The sequence below is a fragment of the Eutrigla gurnardus genome (assembly GCF_963514095.1).
Source record: "Eutrigla gurnardus genome assembly, chromosome: 12".
In the NCBI taxonomy this organism is placed as follows: Eukaryota; Metazoa; Chordata; class Actinopteri; order Perciformes; family Triglidae; genus Eutrigla; species Eutrigla gurnardus.
Genome location: NC_139926.1, coordinates 28,035,475 through 28,054,651, shown reverse-complemented (window position 1 = coordinate 28,054,651; position 19,177 = coordinate 28,035,475). Strand labels below are relative to the sequence as shown.

The 19,177-nt window shown below is 44.5% G+C and overlaps 2 protein-coding genes across 4 annotated transcripts in view; both read right to left on the bottom strand.

Annotated features, from left to right (window-relative positions):
- Positions 1-978: 978 nt before the first annotated feature.
- ube2g2 (ubiquitin-conjugating enzyme E2G 2) lies at positions 979-6,658 on the bottom strand. The gene is made up of 6 exons (XM_084022768.1): positions 6,511-6,658; positions 5,875-5,910; positions 5,710-5,755; positions 4,493-4,611; positions 2,565-2,705; positions 979-1,749 (listed from the first exon to the last, which is right to left on the bottom strand). Exons 1-6 carry the CDS (start codon positions 6,551-6,553, stop codon positions 1,637-1,639), a joined length of 498 nt encoding a protein of 165 aa, XP_083878894.1. The 5' UTR covers positions 6,554-6,658; the 3' UTR covers positions 979-1,636.
- Positions 6,659-7,108: 450 nt separating this feature from the next.
- LOC311021871 (myosin light chain kinase, smooth muscle-like) overlaps positions 7,109-19,177 on the bottom strand; it is a 49,994-nt gene continuing 37,925 nt past the window's right edge. For all 3 annotated transcript variants that reach the window (XM_084022740.1, XM_084022741.1, XM_084022742.1), the window contains exons 21-35: positions 17,414-17,461; positions 17,116-17,243; positions 16,791-16,947; positions 16,414-16,604; positions 16,215-16,326; positions 15,504-15,530; positions 15,310-15,400; positions 14,881-15,084; positions 13,306-13,523; positions 13,095-13,218; positions 12,726-13,002; positions 11,772-11,862; positions 11,559-11,687; positions 11,326-11,438; positions 7,109-11,196 (exon numbers count right to left, since the gene is read on the bottom strand). In XM_084022740.1, coding sequence (XP_083878866.1) covers positions 11,071-11,196; positions 11,326-11,438; positions 11,559-11,687; positions 11,772-11,862; positions 12,726-13,002; positions 13,095-13,218; positions 13,306-13,523; positions 14,881-15,084; positions 15,310-15,400; positions 15,504-15,530; positions 16,215-16,326; positions 16,414-16,604; positions 16,791-16,947; positions 17,116-17,243; positions 17,414-17,461 — 2,036 coding nt within the window. In that variant the 3' untranslated portion in view covers positions 7,109-11,070. The remainder of the gene's footprint in view (positions 11,197-11,325; positions 11,439-11,558; positions 11,688-11,771; positions 11,863-12,725; positions 13,003-13,094; positions 13,219-13,305; positions 13,524-14,880; positions 15,085-15,309; positions 15,401-15,503; positions 15,531-16,214; positions 16,327-16,413; positions 16,605-16,790; positions 16,948-17,115; positions 17,244-17,413; positions 17,462-19,177) is intronic.

Below are 19,177 nucleotides of genomic sequence, written 5' to 3'. Positions count from 1 at the left end.
GTTCAAATCCAAAACAAGAAACTTGTGTTTCAGTTCAATCACACAAACACGTCTGCTTTCTTCCCTCAGTTTATTTTTCTTTCACAGTAAATGACAAGTTGAATGAAAATGACCGTCGTTTCAACTTCCAGATATCCAGCATCCTTCTCAAAATTATATCAGCTTGTCCTCCAGGGAACAGATGGGGACAAACGTCCTTCAGGGAACAGACAGGGACAAACGTCCTCCAGGGAACAGACAGAGACAATCGTCCCCCGGAGAACAGACGGGTTCAATCGTCCTCCAGGGAACAGACGGGGACAATCGTCCCCCGGGGAACAGACGGTACAATCGTCCTCCAGGGAACAGATGGGGACAATCATCCCCCGGAGAACAGACGGGTTCAATCGTCCTCCAGGGAACAGACGGGTTCAATCGTCCTCCAGGGAACAGACGGGGACAATCGTCCCCTGGGGAACAGACGGGTTCAATCGTCCTCCAGGGAACAGACGGGTTCAATCGTCCTCCAGGGAACAGACGGGGACAATCGTCCCCCGGGGGACAGACGGGTTCAATCGTCCTTCAGGGAACAGACGGGGACAATCATCCCACGGGGAACAGACGGGTTCAATTGTCCTCCAGGGGACAGACGGGACAATGGATAAAGTGCTTGAAGTGTAACTGAGGGAGGCTGAAGGAGACGGATTCATGGTCTTCAGAGTGAAACCAGCGTCAGTTCATCAGACCGACAGCAGCAGGAACACGAAGACGGGCTGATCAATCATCTACATGATCAGTACATCAATTATCAGTTCATCCTGTTCAAACATTGTGTTTTATGGAAATAAAAGGTCATATAAAATGTGTCCATCTACCTCAACGATTCAAACATTCATTCACTGTTCCATCATATGAATGACATCATAAGAATGTTACTGTTGATGAACTTTGTCTCATTAGCGATGATGCAACAGGAAGTACGATGACGACAACAGGAACTAGAGTTTTACACACTTTATGTTAGATAAGAAAAACACAGTTACTGTATTCCAGTGAACGCAGCATCTAATCAACAGATTCATTAGTTCACTGTCTACAGTTGTCTAATAAACCTTTATTGTGAAAGGGTCATCATTAAGGCTCAGCTGATTGCTAACAGACTTTCTTCCTCTAGGACTTTCAAAATAAAGTCTAAACTTGAACATCATACCTGCCTGCACTTGTTCATGGTTTCTATTGGGGCTTATACTTATTTTGTCTACTTATTTTTAATATTCCATTACTATTGATTATTTTGATGATCAGTTTTAGGGCCTAAAATATTGATTGTTGCTGCTGGTCATCAGTGTTTGTGTGTGACTGGTGTGTTAATGCATGCATGCATTATAGTCATCATAGTACTAATAATAATGATGATGATGATGTCCGTGTGAGGCACTACACACAGCTGCTGCTGATGTCACTGTGAGAATGATCACATGACTCTGTTGACTGGTCTTCTCCTGTAACCGTCCCTCCATCAGTTTATTGATCTGTCCGTCTCAGCAGTACTGTGTGTCTTATTGTTACCATGGTGACGATGCTCACATCTCCAGCGAGAGGTGGAGTGATGCTGCAGGTTTAAAGGGACGAAAACCAGGAGACCACCAGGAGGTCTCTACAGACCCAGCGACTTCCGAACGATCTTCTGGGCCAGCTTGTAGAACTGGTCCCGGTCCTCACGCCACATCTTAGAGGCGTCGACGTTCGCCCCGCTTTCATCGTTGGGCTCTGAGAGGGGAGGAGGCGAGGAGGAGACGGGGAGGGAGGGAGGGCGGAGACAAGGAGGAAACGGGGAGGCAAGGAGGAGACGGGGAGGCAGGGAGAATACAAGGGAGTATGTATAACATGTAATTGTTTTTACCTGCCAACATGATAACTACAGACATGGATCATATATAACATGTGGTCTGTGGTTTACCTGCTAACATACAAACTACAGACATGGATCATGAATAACATGTGGTCTGTGGTTTACCTGCTAGCATACAAACTACAGACATGGATCATGAATAACATGTGGTCTGTGGTTTACCTGCTAACATGCTAACTACAGACATGGATCATGAATAACATGTTATATGTGGTTTACCTGCTAACATACAAACTACAGACATGGATCATGAATAACATGTGGTCTGTGGTTTACCTGCTAACATGCTAACTACAGACATGGATCATGAATAACATGTTATATGTGGTTTACCTGCTAACATACAAACTACAGACATGGATCATGAATAACATGTGGTCTGTGGTTTACCTGCTAAAATACAAACTACAGACATGGATCATGAATAACATGCGGTCTGTGCTTTACCTGCTAAGATACAAACTACAGACATGGATCATGAATAACATGCGGTCTGTGGTTAACCTGCTAAGATACAAACTACAGACATGGATCATGAATAACTTGGTCTGTGGTTTACCTGCTAACATGCTAACTACAGACATGGATCATGAATAACATGTGGTCTGTGGTTTACCTGCTAACATACAAACTACAGACATGGATCATATATAACATGTGGTCTGTGGTTTACCTGCTAACATGCTAACTACAGAGAGCAGGATCTTCTCAACACTCTGGACCGGACTCCACCTCTCGGCGCTGCTCTCGTATCCCATTGGATCATCACCCGGAGCATGAAGGATGGAGATACACACCCGACCGTCTGGATAGACTACAGGAGGACACCAGTTAGTGCTAAAGTATCAGGTCTACACGGTCTGAACCAGTCTGTTCAGTTCAGGTCTACACAGTCTGAACCAGTCTGTTCAGTTCAGGTCTACACAGTTCAGGTCTACACTGTCTGAACCAGTCTGTTCAGGTCTACACAGTCTGAACCAGTCTGTTCTGTTCAGGTCTACACTGTCTGAACCAGTCTGTTCTGTTCAGGTCTACACGGTCTGAACCAGTCTGTTCAGGTCTACACGGTCTGAACCAGTCTGTTCAGGGCTACACAGTCTGAACCAGTCTGTTCTGTTCAGGTCTACACGGTCTGAACCAGTCTGTTCAGTTCAGGTCTACACAGTCTGAACCAGTCTGTTCAGTTCAGGTCTACACAGTCTGAACCAGTCTGTTATGTTCAGGTCTACACTGTCTGAACCAGTCTGTTATGTTCAGGTCTACACAGTCTGAACCAGTCTGTTCTGTTCAGGTCTACACTGTCTGAACCAGTCTGTTCAGGTCTACACAGTCTGAACCAGTCTGTTCTGTTCAGGTCTACACTGTCTGAACCAGTCTGTTCTGTTCAGGTCTACACGGTCTGAACCAGTCTGTTCAGGGCTACACAGTCTGAACCAGTCTGTTCTGTTCAGGTCTACACGGTCTGAACCAGTCAGTTCAGGTCTACACTGTCTGAACCAGTCTGTTCAGGTCTACATGGTCTGAACCAGTCTGTTCTGTTCAGGTCTACACGGTCTGAACCAGTCAGTTCAGGTCTACACGGTCTGAACCAGTCAGTTCAGGTCTACACTGTCTGAACCAGTCAGTTCAGGTCTACACGGTCTGAACCAGTCAGTTCAGGTCTACGCGGTCTGAACCAGTCTGTTCAGGTCTACGCGGTCTGAACCAGTCTGTTCAGGGCTACACGGTCTGAACCAGTCCGTGGTTCAGTCCCGTCACAGAACTGAAGGTTCATAAAGTCTCCAACAAGACTAGTTTTACACTTTTATGTACGCTGAAAGTGGATGTTATATGTTGCATCTCCTCGATGAGACGTTTTTCAAGTGGCGACGTCTTTGAAGACTCTGGGACTTCCCTGAAGACCTGTTGGTGAAGACTTCCCTCTGTATGGCCGTCTCAGCCTCAGTCTTGTTCAGACCTCCTGCCTGTGTGAAGGTTTTTCAGGTGAGGCAGGAAACCAGATTATCAGTGAATCTGGTTCAACCTGCCATTAAACATCTGACGCTGCATTATCCGGCTGTGATCAGCGTTTCCTGTCGGCTGCCTGTCATGGAGGTGCTACAGGCTGGAACAGCAGCAGGAATCAAACCTTCAACCTGTAACAGGCGGGTGGCTAGGGGGGGCAGCGGATACAAGGTTTGATCCTGCTGAGGACAGCTCACTGTTCCTCCTGTTCCGTAGGGACGGAGAGTTAGAGCGTTCTTCTTCATGTGTTTGTTGATGGAGGAGGAGCAGGAAGTTCAGCTCCGGGCCACTCTGGCGTGTGATGATGATGATGGTGGTGATGATGATGGTGGTGATGATGATGGTGGTGGTGGTGGTGATGATGATGGTGATGATGATGGGTCACCGCAGAGTCCCGTCCTCTAATTAGTACGGAGCGTGCTCAGACTGTCTCCCTGTTGTGACATCATCGCTCAGTCTGCAGTCCACTAATCTCAGCACTAATGACAGCATGCTAACGACATGCTAGCAGCAAGCTAACGGTGCTGTTAGCATGCTGTTAGCGTGCCCCGACAGGTTCAAAGTGGAGACGAGCGTCACCGTGACAACGGTACTTACTGTTGGGGTGGAACATGTCGCAGGTGAACCTCATCTTGGGAGGACTGAGAGGATAATCAGAGGGGAAGCTGAGGAGGGCAGGAAACACTCCGCCTTCAAAACACGTGTCCTGAGGACCCCTGAAACAGAGACCACCAGAGACCACTGAGACCAGAGACCACTGAGACAACCAGAGGCCACTGGAACCAGAGACTACTGAGACAACCAAAGACCACTGAGACAACCAAAGACCACTGGGACCAGAGACCACCAGAGACCACTGGGACCAGCGACCACCAGAGACCACTGAGAGCACCCACACACGTCTGCTTGTTCCTATGACTCTTCTACTACTGTTACTGTTAGTACTACTTCTACTGTTACTACTACTACTACTACTGCTACTCCTACTACTACTGCTACTACTACTGTTACTACTACTACTACTGCTACTCCTACTACTACTGCTGTAACTACTACTACTAGTCTTGCTGCTATACTACTAGTAGTACTACTGCTACTACTGTTGTTGATACTACTAGTTCTACTGTTACCATTACTACTACTACTGCTATACTACTACTGTTACTACTACTACTACTACTACTACTCCTACTACTACTACTACTGTAACTACTACTACTAGTCCTGCTGCTATACTACTACTAGTACTACTGTTGTTGATACTACTAGTACTACTGTTACTGTTAGTACTACTTCTACTGTTACTACTACTACTACTACTGCTACTACTACTACTACTGCTACTACTAATACTACTGTTACTACTACTACTACTGCTACTCCTACTACTACTACTGTAACTACTACTACTAGTCTTGCTGCTATACTACTAGTAGTACTACTGCTACTACTGTTGTTGATACTACTAGTTCTACTGTTACCATTACTACTACTACTGCTATACTACTACTGTTACTACTACTACTACTACTACTCCTACTACTACTACTACTGTAACTACTACTACTAGTCCTGCTGCTATACTACTACTAGTACTACTGTTGTTGATACTACTAGTACTACTGTTACCATTACTACTACTACTGCTATACTACTACTGTTACTACTACTACTACTACTACTGCTACTCCTACTACTACTGCTACTATACTACTAATACTGCAGCCCTGGAGTTCTGAGCCAGACCTGCATGTGTACTACAGAGACACATCTTGTTTACATGTTGGTTTCCATGGCGACCAAATGGTACTCACATGATGAGAGCCTCCCATTCGAAGAAGTTCTCCTCGTTGGCTGGACCTGCAGGAACAAACACTGTGATGAATAGAATGACGCAGTTGGAATGAGTGGATTCATATCACGATTTAAAAGTTCAAGGAGACTAAAGTGATGAAGAATGAGTAACTCCGACGTCTCACCTGCAACGATCCCCTCCGGCGGATTCAGAGTCAGCTCTGAAACACAAACACAGGTTATCTGTCAGGCTGTGACCTCTGACCTTTAGGTGTCCATGAGTGGAAGCGTTGATGTGTGCTAACAGTCACGTCACATTAACCTCAGTAATGTTAAAGCGGGACTAAATCATCCTAGCTAACCGCGCTAGCAAAGCTAGCTCTAGTATACTCGCACTCACCAAACTCCACGTAAAAAACGGTCAAAACTACGACTATCAAAACGCAACGAGCCGTTCGCATCGCAGCGGTGGCGCGCACGTTTCCTGGCGCGTTCACGAGCTCCGATCTTTATTTCGGCTACAAACAAGCAGCGTCTCTACGCCGCGTTGCTGTTAAACTGGTCCTAGTTCAGGAACCAGCTCCACACCATTCACAGTGTCATCATCGCCGTCGAGCTAACAGCGTCTTCTCTAACGGGGTATCCCTCCGCGGGCTCGGGTCGCAGTTCAGCCTTTAATCAGAAGTTTCAAACAGCGAAGCGACGAGGAAAACACTGGACCAGGAGGGTTAGCTTAGCCCGTATGCTAACATCACAAGTTCTCCTTTTGGCTGACTGCGGTGTTACGACACGGCCGGTCCGGTTCGGTTCGGCTCGCTCACGTTTATACTCCGCCATGAGTCTCTTCAGCGCGGTGCCGGCCATCGCTTCTCCGGGCAATAGCAGATCAACAGCAGCTCCGACTCCTACCGTCGTTCCTTACTCCGCATCGGATCTGTCGCCACAACTGACGCACATGCGCACTTCCTGTCGTTTCTGTGCGCATGTCATCTGACAGCGCCCTCTGCTGGAAACGTGCAACAACCGCAGCTGAGGGAGAGACTTCCTGGTGTCATGAGTCACATAATTTAGCTGTAAAATACTACTTTTTTATTCTGCTTTGTATTTTAAACATACATCTTATGTATTTATTCTACTGTCTCTATTTATTTATGTGCTTAAACTGCAGAAACAACAGAATTTCCTCTCTCTTATTTGGTCTCTTAGTAAATTTTGAATGTGGACTTAAGCTCCCCTGGTCCAGGTTTTCCCTCCTGACCGACTCCTTCCATACGAGTCCTGATCCAGTATTTAGTATTTGATGGGAGTTTTTTTTTTTTTTTTGCAGCATCATTGTGAAAAAGGATGACGTGGCTTAGTTACTCTGAGTGAACTGTTTGTGTCCTGAATACATCAGTATTTATACACACACAGCAGCTGTCTGGTTTTGTGATAGATTTATTGATTTATTACGCCGTAGTGTTCTCGTACATGTCATCTGCAGTTCATCAAACTGATATATATATATTTATAAAAACGAGACTTCTAACAGGAAACACCAGCCGAGGAGCGAGTTCATCGCTGGTTCAGTTGTAACAATGTGACACATTAAATGATGATATCAGAAATATGAATCAGTGCATTAAATAAAACATTCTTCAAACACACACACAAAGAGGCAGATTGTAAAGTTTCTACATTAGATGTTCACACACAAACACACGTGTGAAAAGTTAAAGAAGCGTCTTTGGTTGAAATCAGCCCTGAAAACCTCAAAATAAATGATTTAAAGCACAAACGAACAGCTGGAATGTGGCAAAAAAAAACAAGATACAACTTCAACGTTGGCGTGAACACAAACATTATTATTATTTTACTGTGGGGGTCAAAGGTCACCAGGAGCTGCTGATGTAGACATTTTTAATGTCTTTTTTTCTTGAAATGTCTTAAATGAGATGCGTATCTCTAGAAACTCACAATAATTCATGAGCTCCATGAAATTAATCTTAATAACTGACAATTCTAACAGTCCAGAGGGGTATTCCACCAAACTCGCTAATTAAAGCGGCGCTTACCTGGTTAAGCCTGGTTAGAACTAACGCCAACTTCCACTTGCGGCTAAACCCGTTCCATTAACGCATTTCCTTGTTGAGGCTAATTCAAGCCAGGTTAACGTTGTCGTGTGTTACGCCGTTCACGGGATATGAAGCCAGACCAGAACCGTGAATGTCGAATCATCGAGAAAATGGCAGAAAAGACCAGAGAAAAAATTATTGATGGAACTGTATGAGGAGTACAAACCCATCATAACCAATAAAGGGAATACTGTAGTGATAAATAAAAATCACGAGGCTGCTTGGGAAAGAATTGCCGAGCAATTAAATACGTAAGTACCGTCAAGAGTAACATGTTCTAATATAACACTGACTACGATTTCTCTAACGTGAGGATAGTGTAGAGGTAACGTGCCGGCTTTACATGCGGCCAGCCACGGTTCAATTCCCGACTATAGTCGTTTCTTTTTCTTTCTTTGGCCGGAACTCTCTCTCTCTCTCTCTCTCTCTCTCTTTTTTTTTTAGATAGGCCTAGTAAATGCATCTACATTGACCAACTCATTTATCTCAACAATTTAATGAATACATTCAATGAACCTATTAATTTCACCTAAAAAGGAATTTATGTGCCTGAAAATTGCATGCAGCAATGCCTTTGTCATTGGGATCTATAACATGCTATTAATAATAACATCTTTATATCTATCATGTTTTGGCAAGTTATATTTGGGTTCGGGGGAAATTGTATGACATATTTATCATAGTTAAGGTAAAATGTTGGTCTAGTTCTCTGATCTAAAGACAATTATACAGGCAAAAAAAAAGAAAAAAATACACATGAGATGTCCTCGCCGGGATGTGAACCTGCGATGCCCACCTTCAAGGGCAGGTGCATCACCACTCGCCCAACTGGAGGCTTTAGATAATGATATGGCCAGTCGGAGTTAAACAAAATAAACGATTTATTCATATGTTTTAATTGTAAGCATGTATTTCTAGACGCTTGATGAAAATATAGTCTGTTTGTACTTGATATATGTAATTTTGGTCATTTTTGGTCTTTCACGTGACGAAATCACGAGGACTAGGCTTGGCGGAACCTTCTGCTGGTACAGTTGTTTCCGACAGACGGACTTCTCTGAAACCCCCGCTAAAGTAAGCCTGATGGTTAGCCTGCCCCGGAGCAGGCTAGTTTGGTGGGATAAATTCCCATGGTTACTTAGCGGACAGTGCCTCAAGTCACGTTGATGGAACGCAACTCTCGCTAAAGGTAGCGAGGCTTATCGAAATTAGCCCGGCTTTGTGCTTAGCGAGTTTGATGGAATACCCCTCAGTACAACATCTCATTGTTGTCAAATGACAAAATCTGCACAAAATTGACATTTACAAGATACACATTTCTCAATTTTGAGGAAAAAATTTAAAATATTTGTTTACTTATTGTGAAATTATTGTCTTGAATCTTGGAACATTGATTTTATCTCATAGTTAGAAGATCTCATAATACAAAATAAGATACGAGTCACGATTAAGAGAAACTCAAACGTGTTCAAGGCAGCAAAAGGACGGATTCTGTCCCACATGTAAACGTGTGGAAACCAGCCAGACGGTTGGCGCTTTAAGGCGAGCGGTGTGAAGGCAGAGCTGATGTTGATGGGAAGATAGTTTTAAACCTGATGTTGAAGTCAAAAATACAAACATGACAAGAAAAGTGCTCAAACAGAAGAGAAGAAACAAACCGAGACGTTCAGCGTTTCTCAGCTGGACTCATCAGATGTGAAGGGTCATTAGAGACTACAAACATGGAGAAGCTCCATTAGAGACTTCAAACATGGAGTGGCTCGATTAGAGACTACAAATATGGTGGTTACAGAACTCATCTTCACCACCGTTCTCGGAGCCTCATATTCACACAGTTTGCTCTACTAGAATTAAGGCACTAATTAAGGAAAGCTGTGCTAAAGTTGCTATGCTAACATTAGCTACCAAACGGACTACAACTGAGTACAAATTGTATTCTGGTTGATACAAATGATTAAAGTCATATTAGCATAAGTTAGCTATAAGCTGACAAACATGAGCTAATGAGCTTACTCATGATTACATTACACAACAGTAGCTAGCTAGGTGTCTCCACCACACTGTTAGCTACAGCGCCAACACGTCGTTAGCCTTGTAGTTCGTTATGAGACCAACTCTGTGAATATGAGGCTGTTCGTCCTTCATTCATCGAACCATCTTCTTCCTCACCTGGACCCCCAGCGGCACCAGGTCTAGTTCACATACAGTACATTTATGATGGTTTGCGAATCAAATCTGACGCCCAGTAGAACTACAGCTCCCATGAGTCTTTGATGAAGGGCCCCAAGCTGCAGCTGAGTGTTATTGATTGGATGAAAAGGCGTTTTCACATTTGGTCAGCATTAGTGTGTAGTTCAGGACTAGCATGTGTTCATCCGTGTGTTTCCTCTGAAACAAACAACATGTCTGTCTTTAGAACGTCTATGTGCTGAGGTTCTCTACCCACTCACTGTTAGAACGTCTATGTGTTGAGGTTCTCTAGCAACTCACTGTTAGAACGTCTATGTGTTGAGGTTCTCTAGCAACTCACTGTTAGAACGTCTATGTGTTGAGGTTCTCTAGCAACTCACTGTTAGAACGTCTATGTGTTGAGGTTCTCTAGCCACTCACTGTTAGAACGTCTATGTGTTGAGGTTCTCTAGCAACTCACTGTTAGAACGTCTATGTGCTGAGGTTCTCTAGCCACTCACTGTAAGAACGTCCATGTGCTGAGGTTCTCTAGCCACTCACTGTTAGAACATCTATGTGTTGAGGTTCTCTAGCCACTCACTGTTAGAACGTCTATGTGTTGAGGTTCTCTAGCCACTCACTGTTAGAACGTCTATGTGCTGAGGTTCTCTACCCACTCACTGTTAGAACGTCTATGTGCTGAGGTTCTCTAGCCACTCACTGTTAGAACGTCTATGTGTTGAGGTTCTCTAGCCACTCACTGTTAGAACGTCTATGTGTTGAGGTTCTCTAGCCACTCACTGTTAGAACGTCTAAAAAAGACAATGAAGTAAACTGAGGGAGGAAACCCACCAATGAACAGAGGCTAAACTGGGAGGGGCGGGGCTTCTGTTCTCCAGGTTTCAGGTGGGCGGGGCTTATCACACAGACCACTAACAGTTATTAACGTTACTATAGTTACACTATATGGGGAGGAGTCTCGTGACAAGCCCCGCCCACTGGTCGTCCAATCACAAGCTGTAATCTATATGAGGTCTGACAGGATGAAGAGGAGCAGCACCTCCTCCTCCTGTGGGTGTCCAGACCAGCACTGCTTTATTACTCCTCCTCCTCCTCCTCCTCCTCCCCTGCCATAACCTCCACCAGCAGCTCGGCGGTGCAGGTCGCCTCCCCCAGACTGTTGACCGCCTTCACCGTGTACTTGGCGTCGTCGTCGCCGGACACCTGCAGGAGGAGACCAGCAGAAGGAGGACCCGTTGGTCCACATTTCAACATGTGAGATGTGGACCAAGCTGGGGAAGGTCATGTGACACATGGCAGGTACACTGAATAATAAATGAGATGACCTCTGACCTCTGAAATGACCAGACTGCAATTTCCTTCTTCATCGTAGTCGATCTGGAAATGTCGCGTCTCTTTGATTGGCTGCTCGTCTTTGTACCAAACCACCTCTGGATCCGGGAAACCTGGAGACCAGGAACCACGTAGAGACGTAAACATTCACAAGAGGGATTCAATAGATTCCAGATTGGAGGTGAGGATCAGTAGGATGCAGATTGGAGATGAGGATGTTAACGATGTCGTACCTTCGATCTTGCAGTCGAAGCGGGCGGCGCTGCCCTCCACCACCTCCACGTCTTTGATGACGGAGCTGAACGTTGGTTTGCACTCCGCCTTCTGCTCGTACTCCAAACATTCCAGGAACTGGTTGTCCTCTGAACACACACACACACACACTTGTTGTAAACAAGTCCACAACAGTGCGACCACAGCACCGGCGTGGGCTTTAGCGGTCGTACCTTCGGTGGGTGAGCCCTTCTTGGCGCTGACGCCCGCCATCATCGCCATGGACGACAGCCGGCCAATGGCTCGGACAGCGTGCCCCGTTTTCTGCCACAAATAAGAAGAAAGGGTCACATGGTCCCTGGAGGATAAGCTCTGCTGTGTGACGTCTGTTAGTTATCTGTTTAGCTTCTTCTGGCCCGATATTTAATCTGCTTTCTCTGAAACAAGCTGATGAACGTACAGGAAGTAAAGAAAGAAGTAAAGATACCTGGAACATGAATATAAACTCTCTTCTCTTCTTTTCTTATGTACTTTATTCTTCTACTGTCACACTGTGAGAGTATGATAACATTCTGCTGTGTCATGTTGTAAAGATGCCGCCTCATGGTGTAAATATGCCGCTTAATGGAGGTAAATATGCTGTGTCATGGTGAAATATGCTGCATCATGGTATAAACGTGTGTCATGGTGGAAATATGCCACATCATGTTGTAAATTTGCTGCTTCATGGAGTTCATGCCTGGGCTGGGGTGGTCCCTGTGGCGGCGCCCCCTGCAGTCATGAACCATGTTTCCTCTCGGTGTGCGCGGCCCCCCAAAGGTAGCTTCTTCCTCACCTCAGATCTCGGTGACCAGCCATGTCTCCTCAGCAACAGCTAGGGTATGTGTGTGGTTGTGTGGGTGTGAATGTCTGTGAGTATGACTACGTATGTGTGTGAGTGTGTATGTCTTGGTGTATCTCTGTGTGTATATTTGTGGGGGTGGGACGTCTGGGTTTTCATGGTGTTTCCTTGTTCCTCTTTTTTTTTTTTTCTTCTTCTTTTATTTTCTGTGAGGCACTTTGTGCTACTATAAGTATGAAAAGTGCCATATAAATAAAGTTGATTGATTGATTGAGTAAACATGCTGCTTCATGGTGTAAATATGCTGCGTCATGGTCTATACATGCTGTGTCATGTTGTCATCTACCTGCCATTTCCTCCGGAGGATGTACTTCTTCATCCTCTCCTTGGACAGCTTCTTGGCCTTCATGGTGTTGGTGTCCTGCTTCAGCCAGGTGTGTTCATAACACTGAGCACAGGTGAGGCGAGCTCTCATGTCTTTCTTCAGCAGGTTGGTGATGAAGTCTTTGGCGTTGTCGGAGATCTCATCGAAGGCCTCGTCCTCAAAGTCCCAGGAGGCCGAGGTGACGTTGGACAGAGTCTCGTGGTCACTGTCGCCCATGAAAGGAGACAGACCGCTCAGCCTGCGAGGACAACGACAAACGAAGCTCAAACAAACACCCTGCTAGCAGCAGTGAACGAACACGGAGGTGAAGCAGTAAACCTACTGACTCACAGTATGTAACAGATGACTCCGATGCTCCACATGTCCGTGGGGTAACTGATGGCCTCATAGTTGATCACTTCTGGAGCCACAAACTCAGGAGTCCCAAACAAAACCTTCAGGGTTCCAGCATTTTCTGTCAAACACAAAAGAGTCCAATCGTTAGCTTAGCTCAAAGCGTTGCTATGTCATCCATCCAGAATTTCCCAACATGAAACGTCACCTAGTCGCCTGGCGAGGCCGAAGTCGATGAGTTTGATTTTGCCGCCGGTCTTGTTGACACACATGATGTTCTCTGGTTTCAGGTCCAGGTGCACGATGCCCTGCTGGTGGATGAAGTTGACTCCGTCGATGATCTGCAGCATGTACTTGATCACCTCCCGCTCTGTCAGCTCAAAGTCCTCGTCGATGATCCGTTCGAACAGCTCGCCGCCTGAGATCCTAGTACAGAAACATACCTGGTTGCTGTGACACCTGCGATGATGCATCATGGCCTCAAATGCTACTGTAAGAAACCTTGGAGTTATCTTTGATCAGGACCTGTCCTTTGACTCGCATATTAAACAAACCACGAGGACAGCCTACTTTCACCTGCGTAACATTACTAAAATTAGGCCAATGCTGTCCCAAAAAGATGCAGAAAAACTCGTCCATGCATTTGTTACCTCAAGGCTGGACTATTGTAATTAGGGCCACGGTGCAATCGCACCGAGCACTGGCCCCTACAGCTATGAAATAGCTGAGGGGACCAGTGCTCGGGGCGAAGCGAAATTTTCCCATTGACTTGAATGGGACGAGCGAAAAAAAAAAAGCAGAAATTGTAGCTTTTCAAACGCCTGCTACTCAGGCATACTTTCACCTAGAAACTCCATTTAAACTTTAAAACGTAGACACAAGTCTTGTGTCCTGGTGTGTCAATCCACGTTTCAATAGGTCATATCGTTTTTGACCAATCACTGTTCAACGACCATGATCGTTTTGGGAGAAATCATGAGTTTATAATGGGTGTGTATTGCGCGGAACCTTCTGGGCTAGAGTGGATGACATCATCGCTTAGAGTGTGAGGGCTCCTCGATATACTTCAGATTTTTTTCCTTTCCAAACTCCTCCCATCCACAATCTTCACTCTACAGACGTGATATTTTCCAATTTAGTAATTCACATAATCTAGTTCTTTATTATCAGGCTGCTCTAATAAATCTCTTAAATCTCTCCAGCTGGTCCAGAATGCTGGCCACCACCGCCAACTGTCGCTGCCTATCACCGGCCGGCCGGCCGCCGCTGCCGCTCACCCAAAGTTTTTTTTAAAGTAAATAAAGAAAAACTTTGGCCGTTTGCGTCGTCTTGTTCTGCTCTGCAATACATATATTAAATATTAACAATTATTATTATACGATTATTTATATTTCTGCCGCTTTTTCGTGGTCTCTCTCCTCTCGTCCCTTCGCGATTTGTCTTTCAGCGCAATGCATGATGGTAAAATTTGCTCGGCTAGTGACCATCGGCTGTACACTACTTTTCACGATGCATTGTGGGAAACTTTGAGTGCACTATATAGGGAATAGTAATGCTCACTACACATTCGGACACCCCTACAAAATGGCGAACTCCCTATATAGTGCACTATATAGGGAGTAGGGAGTGATTTCGGACACAGGGCATATTTACTTTTCATGGTAATAAGCTCCGTTAACCCCCCTTCAGGAAGATTACGAGTAAAACAGAGCGATGACAGACTGAACGTAAGTTAACAGGAAGTGACATAATCCCTTGTGATGACATCATCAGCGGTACGTACATCTCCAGCACCATGACGATGTCAGACTTGCCCTCGAAGGCATCGATGCACTGCACCAGTTTGGGGTGATGGAGGCTGTTCATGATGCCGATCTCCTGCCGGACGTTCTCCTTGTCCTTCGCCGAGTACGCCTTGATGAACTTCCCCGCCCACACCTTCTTCGTCGCCTTCTCCACCAGCTTGAACACCTGACCAAACTTCCCCCTGTCACACAAACATGGCACACTCAGGGACCTGGACCTGGACTAAGTTCAGACATTCAAATCAGTCGGCAACTACAGATCTGCCGAACACACAACGGGCGGAGCAGAAGGAAGGAGCAGGAGGACAGAGCAAGAAGATGGTGTTGACTGGAGGGTAGCTGCATGTCTGGACAACATCACAGGTGCATTGTGGGTGTGTTTGGTTTGGTGTGTGGGCGGAGCTTACGTTCCCAGCCTCTCCTCCACGTCGTACAGCTCCTTCACCTTCACGTCTGTTCTGATGTTCACGTCTCTGTAGTCTGGCTCCTTCTCTTGGTCTGAAAACACAGGGGTCAGAGGTCACTGGGGGTCACTGGGGGTCACTGGGGGTCACTAGGGGTGGACGTTACGTGATGCTGTTATCAGGAGTGGGCGTCGTACCTTCATCCTCCTCCTCCGCCTCTTCCTCTGTCAGACACAGCACACACATTTACAAACAGTTAGTCACTTCAGTCCACTCACATGCACTCTAGTACTGGTACTGGTCTGGTCTAGTTGGTACCGGTCTAGTACTGGTACTGGTCTGGTTGGTACTGGTCTAGTCTAGTTTGTGCAGTTGCTGCTGGTGTAGTTGGTACTGGCTAAGTTGATTTGGTACTGGTTTAGTTGTATTGATACTGGTTTAATTTACTTGGTACTGGTTTAGTTGACTTGGTACTGGTTTAATTTACTTGGTACTGGTTTAATTGACTTGGTACTGGTTGAGCTTAGTTAGTACTGGTTTAGTTGACTTGGTACTGGTTTAGTTGACTTGGTACTGGTTGAGCTGACTTGGTACTGGTTTAGTTGACTTGGTACTGGTTTAGTTAAGTTGACTTGGTTCTGGTTTAGTTGACTTGGTACTGGTATAGTTGACTTAGTACTGGTTTAGTTTAGTTGACTTTGTACTGGTTAGCTAACGTTAGCTATGATAGCTGAGAAATAGCTAAGATTAGCTATAAAAGCTGCCATTAGCTAATGTTAGCTTTGATAGCTGACATAAGCTAAGGTTAGCTTTGATGCTGTATAAATGATATGATAAATATAAAAATCAGTGTTGTAGCTCCGTGGTGCTGGAGCAGGACTGGAGGGTCCGGGTCTCTGATGACTCACCATCATCCACCAGTCCAACAGTAACGGGTTCGGACTCAGCACTCGGCTCTCCGACTCCGTAGATGTTCTGCGCCCGCACACGGAACTTGTACTGGCGTTCTGGGAGAAGGTTCTAGAGACGGACACAGGCGTTATTATGGTCTCAGTTCAGAGACGTACTGAGGACATGCTCCTTCTCTAGCGGGTAATGCTAACACACCTGTACGTTGTAGGAGGTGCTGTTGCAGGACACCAGGAGTCTCCACTGAGGGTCCAGCGAGTCCCAGATCTCAAGGTTGTAGGACTGCACAGCGCTGCCTCCATCGTAGGTCGGCCCGTACCATGACAGGGTCAGACTGGCCCGTCGGATGTCTGAGGCTGCAGGGACCCTCGCTGGGGGATCTGGTTTATCTGAGGACCGGGGTGACAGACTGCAGGTGACTCAGGTGAACACAGATATGAGTTGTGTGATCATTAAACCTCTGAGAATCAGAGCTCAGAACAAGATGGCTGTTATATGCTAACATTAGCTAATCATCACCATCCATTCCATAATAGTTGCTGAGATCAAACAGAACCATGCGAGGAGCTGCGTACCGACGATGGTGAGGTTGAGGGCCGCCTGCCGGGAGCCGGAGCCGTTCCTCAGCTCGATGGTGTAGCAGCCACAGTGTTCCTGCTGACCGCTGCTGATGGTCAGTCTGCTGCTGCTGTCGCTGCTCACTATGGAGATGTCAGCTGAGCCCTCGCTGATCTGACGTAGAAACACACACACACACAGAATTCAATACACAATCCATCTTCACTCCCAGTCTGTCAAAGCATGAGACCACCAGCTGATTAATAACCCATAATCAGTGTGTGTGTCTGTGTGTGTGTGTGTGTGTGTGTGTGTCTGTGTGTGTGTGTGTGTGAGTCTCACTGGTTTCCTGAACTTCAGCCAGGTACAGGTGATGGGTGGAGCTCCAGAGAACTTGCAGAGGATCTCCACCTTCTCTCCCGCCAAGATCTTCATGTCCTCTGGGAACTGGAGGATCTGAGGAGGTAAAGCTGCAGAGACACATCCATAATCAATAATCCATATTCACTAATCAAGTCTGCTGCAGTCAGGATGTGTGTGTGTGTGAATGTGTGTGCATGTGTGAGTCCACGTCTGTGTATGTCTGTTTGTGTGTGTGTGTGTGCATGTGTGTGTGTGTGTGTGTGTGCGCGCGTGTCACCTTGTTTCGGAGGCGTCTTTCCTGTCGGTTTCTTTATTCTGGCTTCACCTGAAACACAAGCAGATTATTTTTCTTAATTAAACTAATTTCAAATGCAAACAATAAAGTTGATTTTATTCCTGTGAATAAAGCAACTAGGTTAGTATGTAACACGGTTAGTATGTAACATGATAAGTATGTAACTAGGTTAGTAAGTAACATGGTTAGTATGTAACATGGTGAGTATGTAACTAGGTTAGTATGTAACATGGTTAGTATGTAACATGATAAGTATGTAACTAGGTTGGTATATAACATGGTTAGTAGGTAACATGGTTAGTAGGTAACCAGGTTAGTATGTAACAAGGTTAGTAAGTAACTATGTTAGTATATAACATGGCTAGTATGTAACAAGGTTAGTATGTAACAAGGTTAGTAAGTAACTAGGTTAGTATATAACATGGCTAGTATGTAACAAGGTTAGTATGTAACATGATAAGTATGTAACTAGGTTAGTAAGTAACTAGGTTAGTATGTTACTAGTATGTAACATGATACGTATGTAACTAGGTTAATATGTAACATGATAAGTATGTAACTAGGTTAGTAAGTAACATGGTTAGTATGTAACATGGTGAGTATGTAACTAGGTTAGTATGTAACATGATACGTATGTAACTAGGTTGGTATGTAACATGGTTAGTAGGTAACAAGGTTAGTATGTAACAAGGTTAGTAAGTAACTATGTTAGTATATAACATGGCTAGTATGTAACAAGGTTAGTATGTAACAAGATTAGTAAGTAACTAGGTAAGTATATAACATGGCTAGTATGTAACAAGGTTAGTATGTAACATGATAAGTATGTAACTAGGTTAGTAAGTAACTAGGTTAGTATGTTACTAGTGTTTAACATGATAAGTATGTAACTAGGTTAATATGTAACATGGTTAGAATGTAACTAGGTTAGTAAGTAACTAGGATGTAACTAGGTTAGTATGTTACTAGGTTAGTATGTAACTAGTATGTAACTAGGTTAGTATGTAACTAGATTGATATGTAACATGGTTAGTATGTAACAAGGTTAGTAAGTAACTAGGTTAGTAGATAACATGGTTAGTATGTAATAAGGTTAGTATGTAACATGATAAGTATGTAACTAGGTAAGTAAGTAACTAGGTTGTTATGTAACTAGTATGTAACATGATAAGCATGTAACGTGGTAAGTATGTAACTAGGTTAATATGTAACATGGTTAGTATGTAACATGGTAAGTATGTAACTAGGTTAGTAAGTAACTAGAATGTAACCAGGTTAGTATATAACATGGTTAGTATGTAAAAAGGTTAGTATGTAACTAGGTAAGTATGCAACTAATATGTAACATGGTTAGTATGTAACTAGGTTAGTATGTAACATGCTAAGTATGTAACTAGGTTGGTATGTAACATGATTAGTAGGTAACAAGGTTAGTATGTAACAAGGTTAGTATGTAACATGATAAGTATGTAACTAGGTTAGTAAGTAACTAGGTTAGTATGTAACTACTATGTAACATGATAAGTATTTAACGTGGTAAGTATGTAACTAGGTTAATATGTAACATGGTTAGTATGTAACATGGTAGGAATGTAACTAGGTTAGTAAGTAACTAGGATGTAACTAGGTTAGTATGTAACATGGTTAGTATGTAACATGGTTAGTATGTAACTAGTATGTAACTAGTATGTAACTAGGTTAGAATGGATCTAGGTTAGTTTGTAACTAGGTTAGCTATTAGTTATT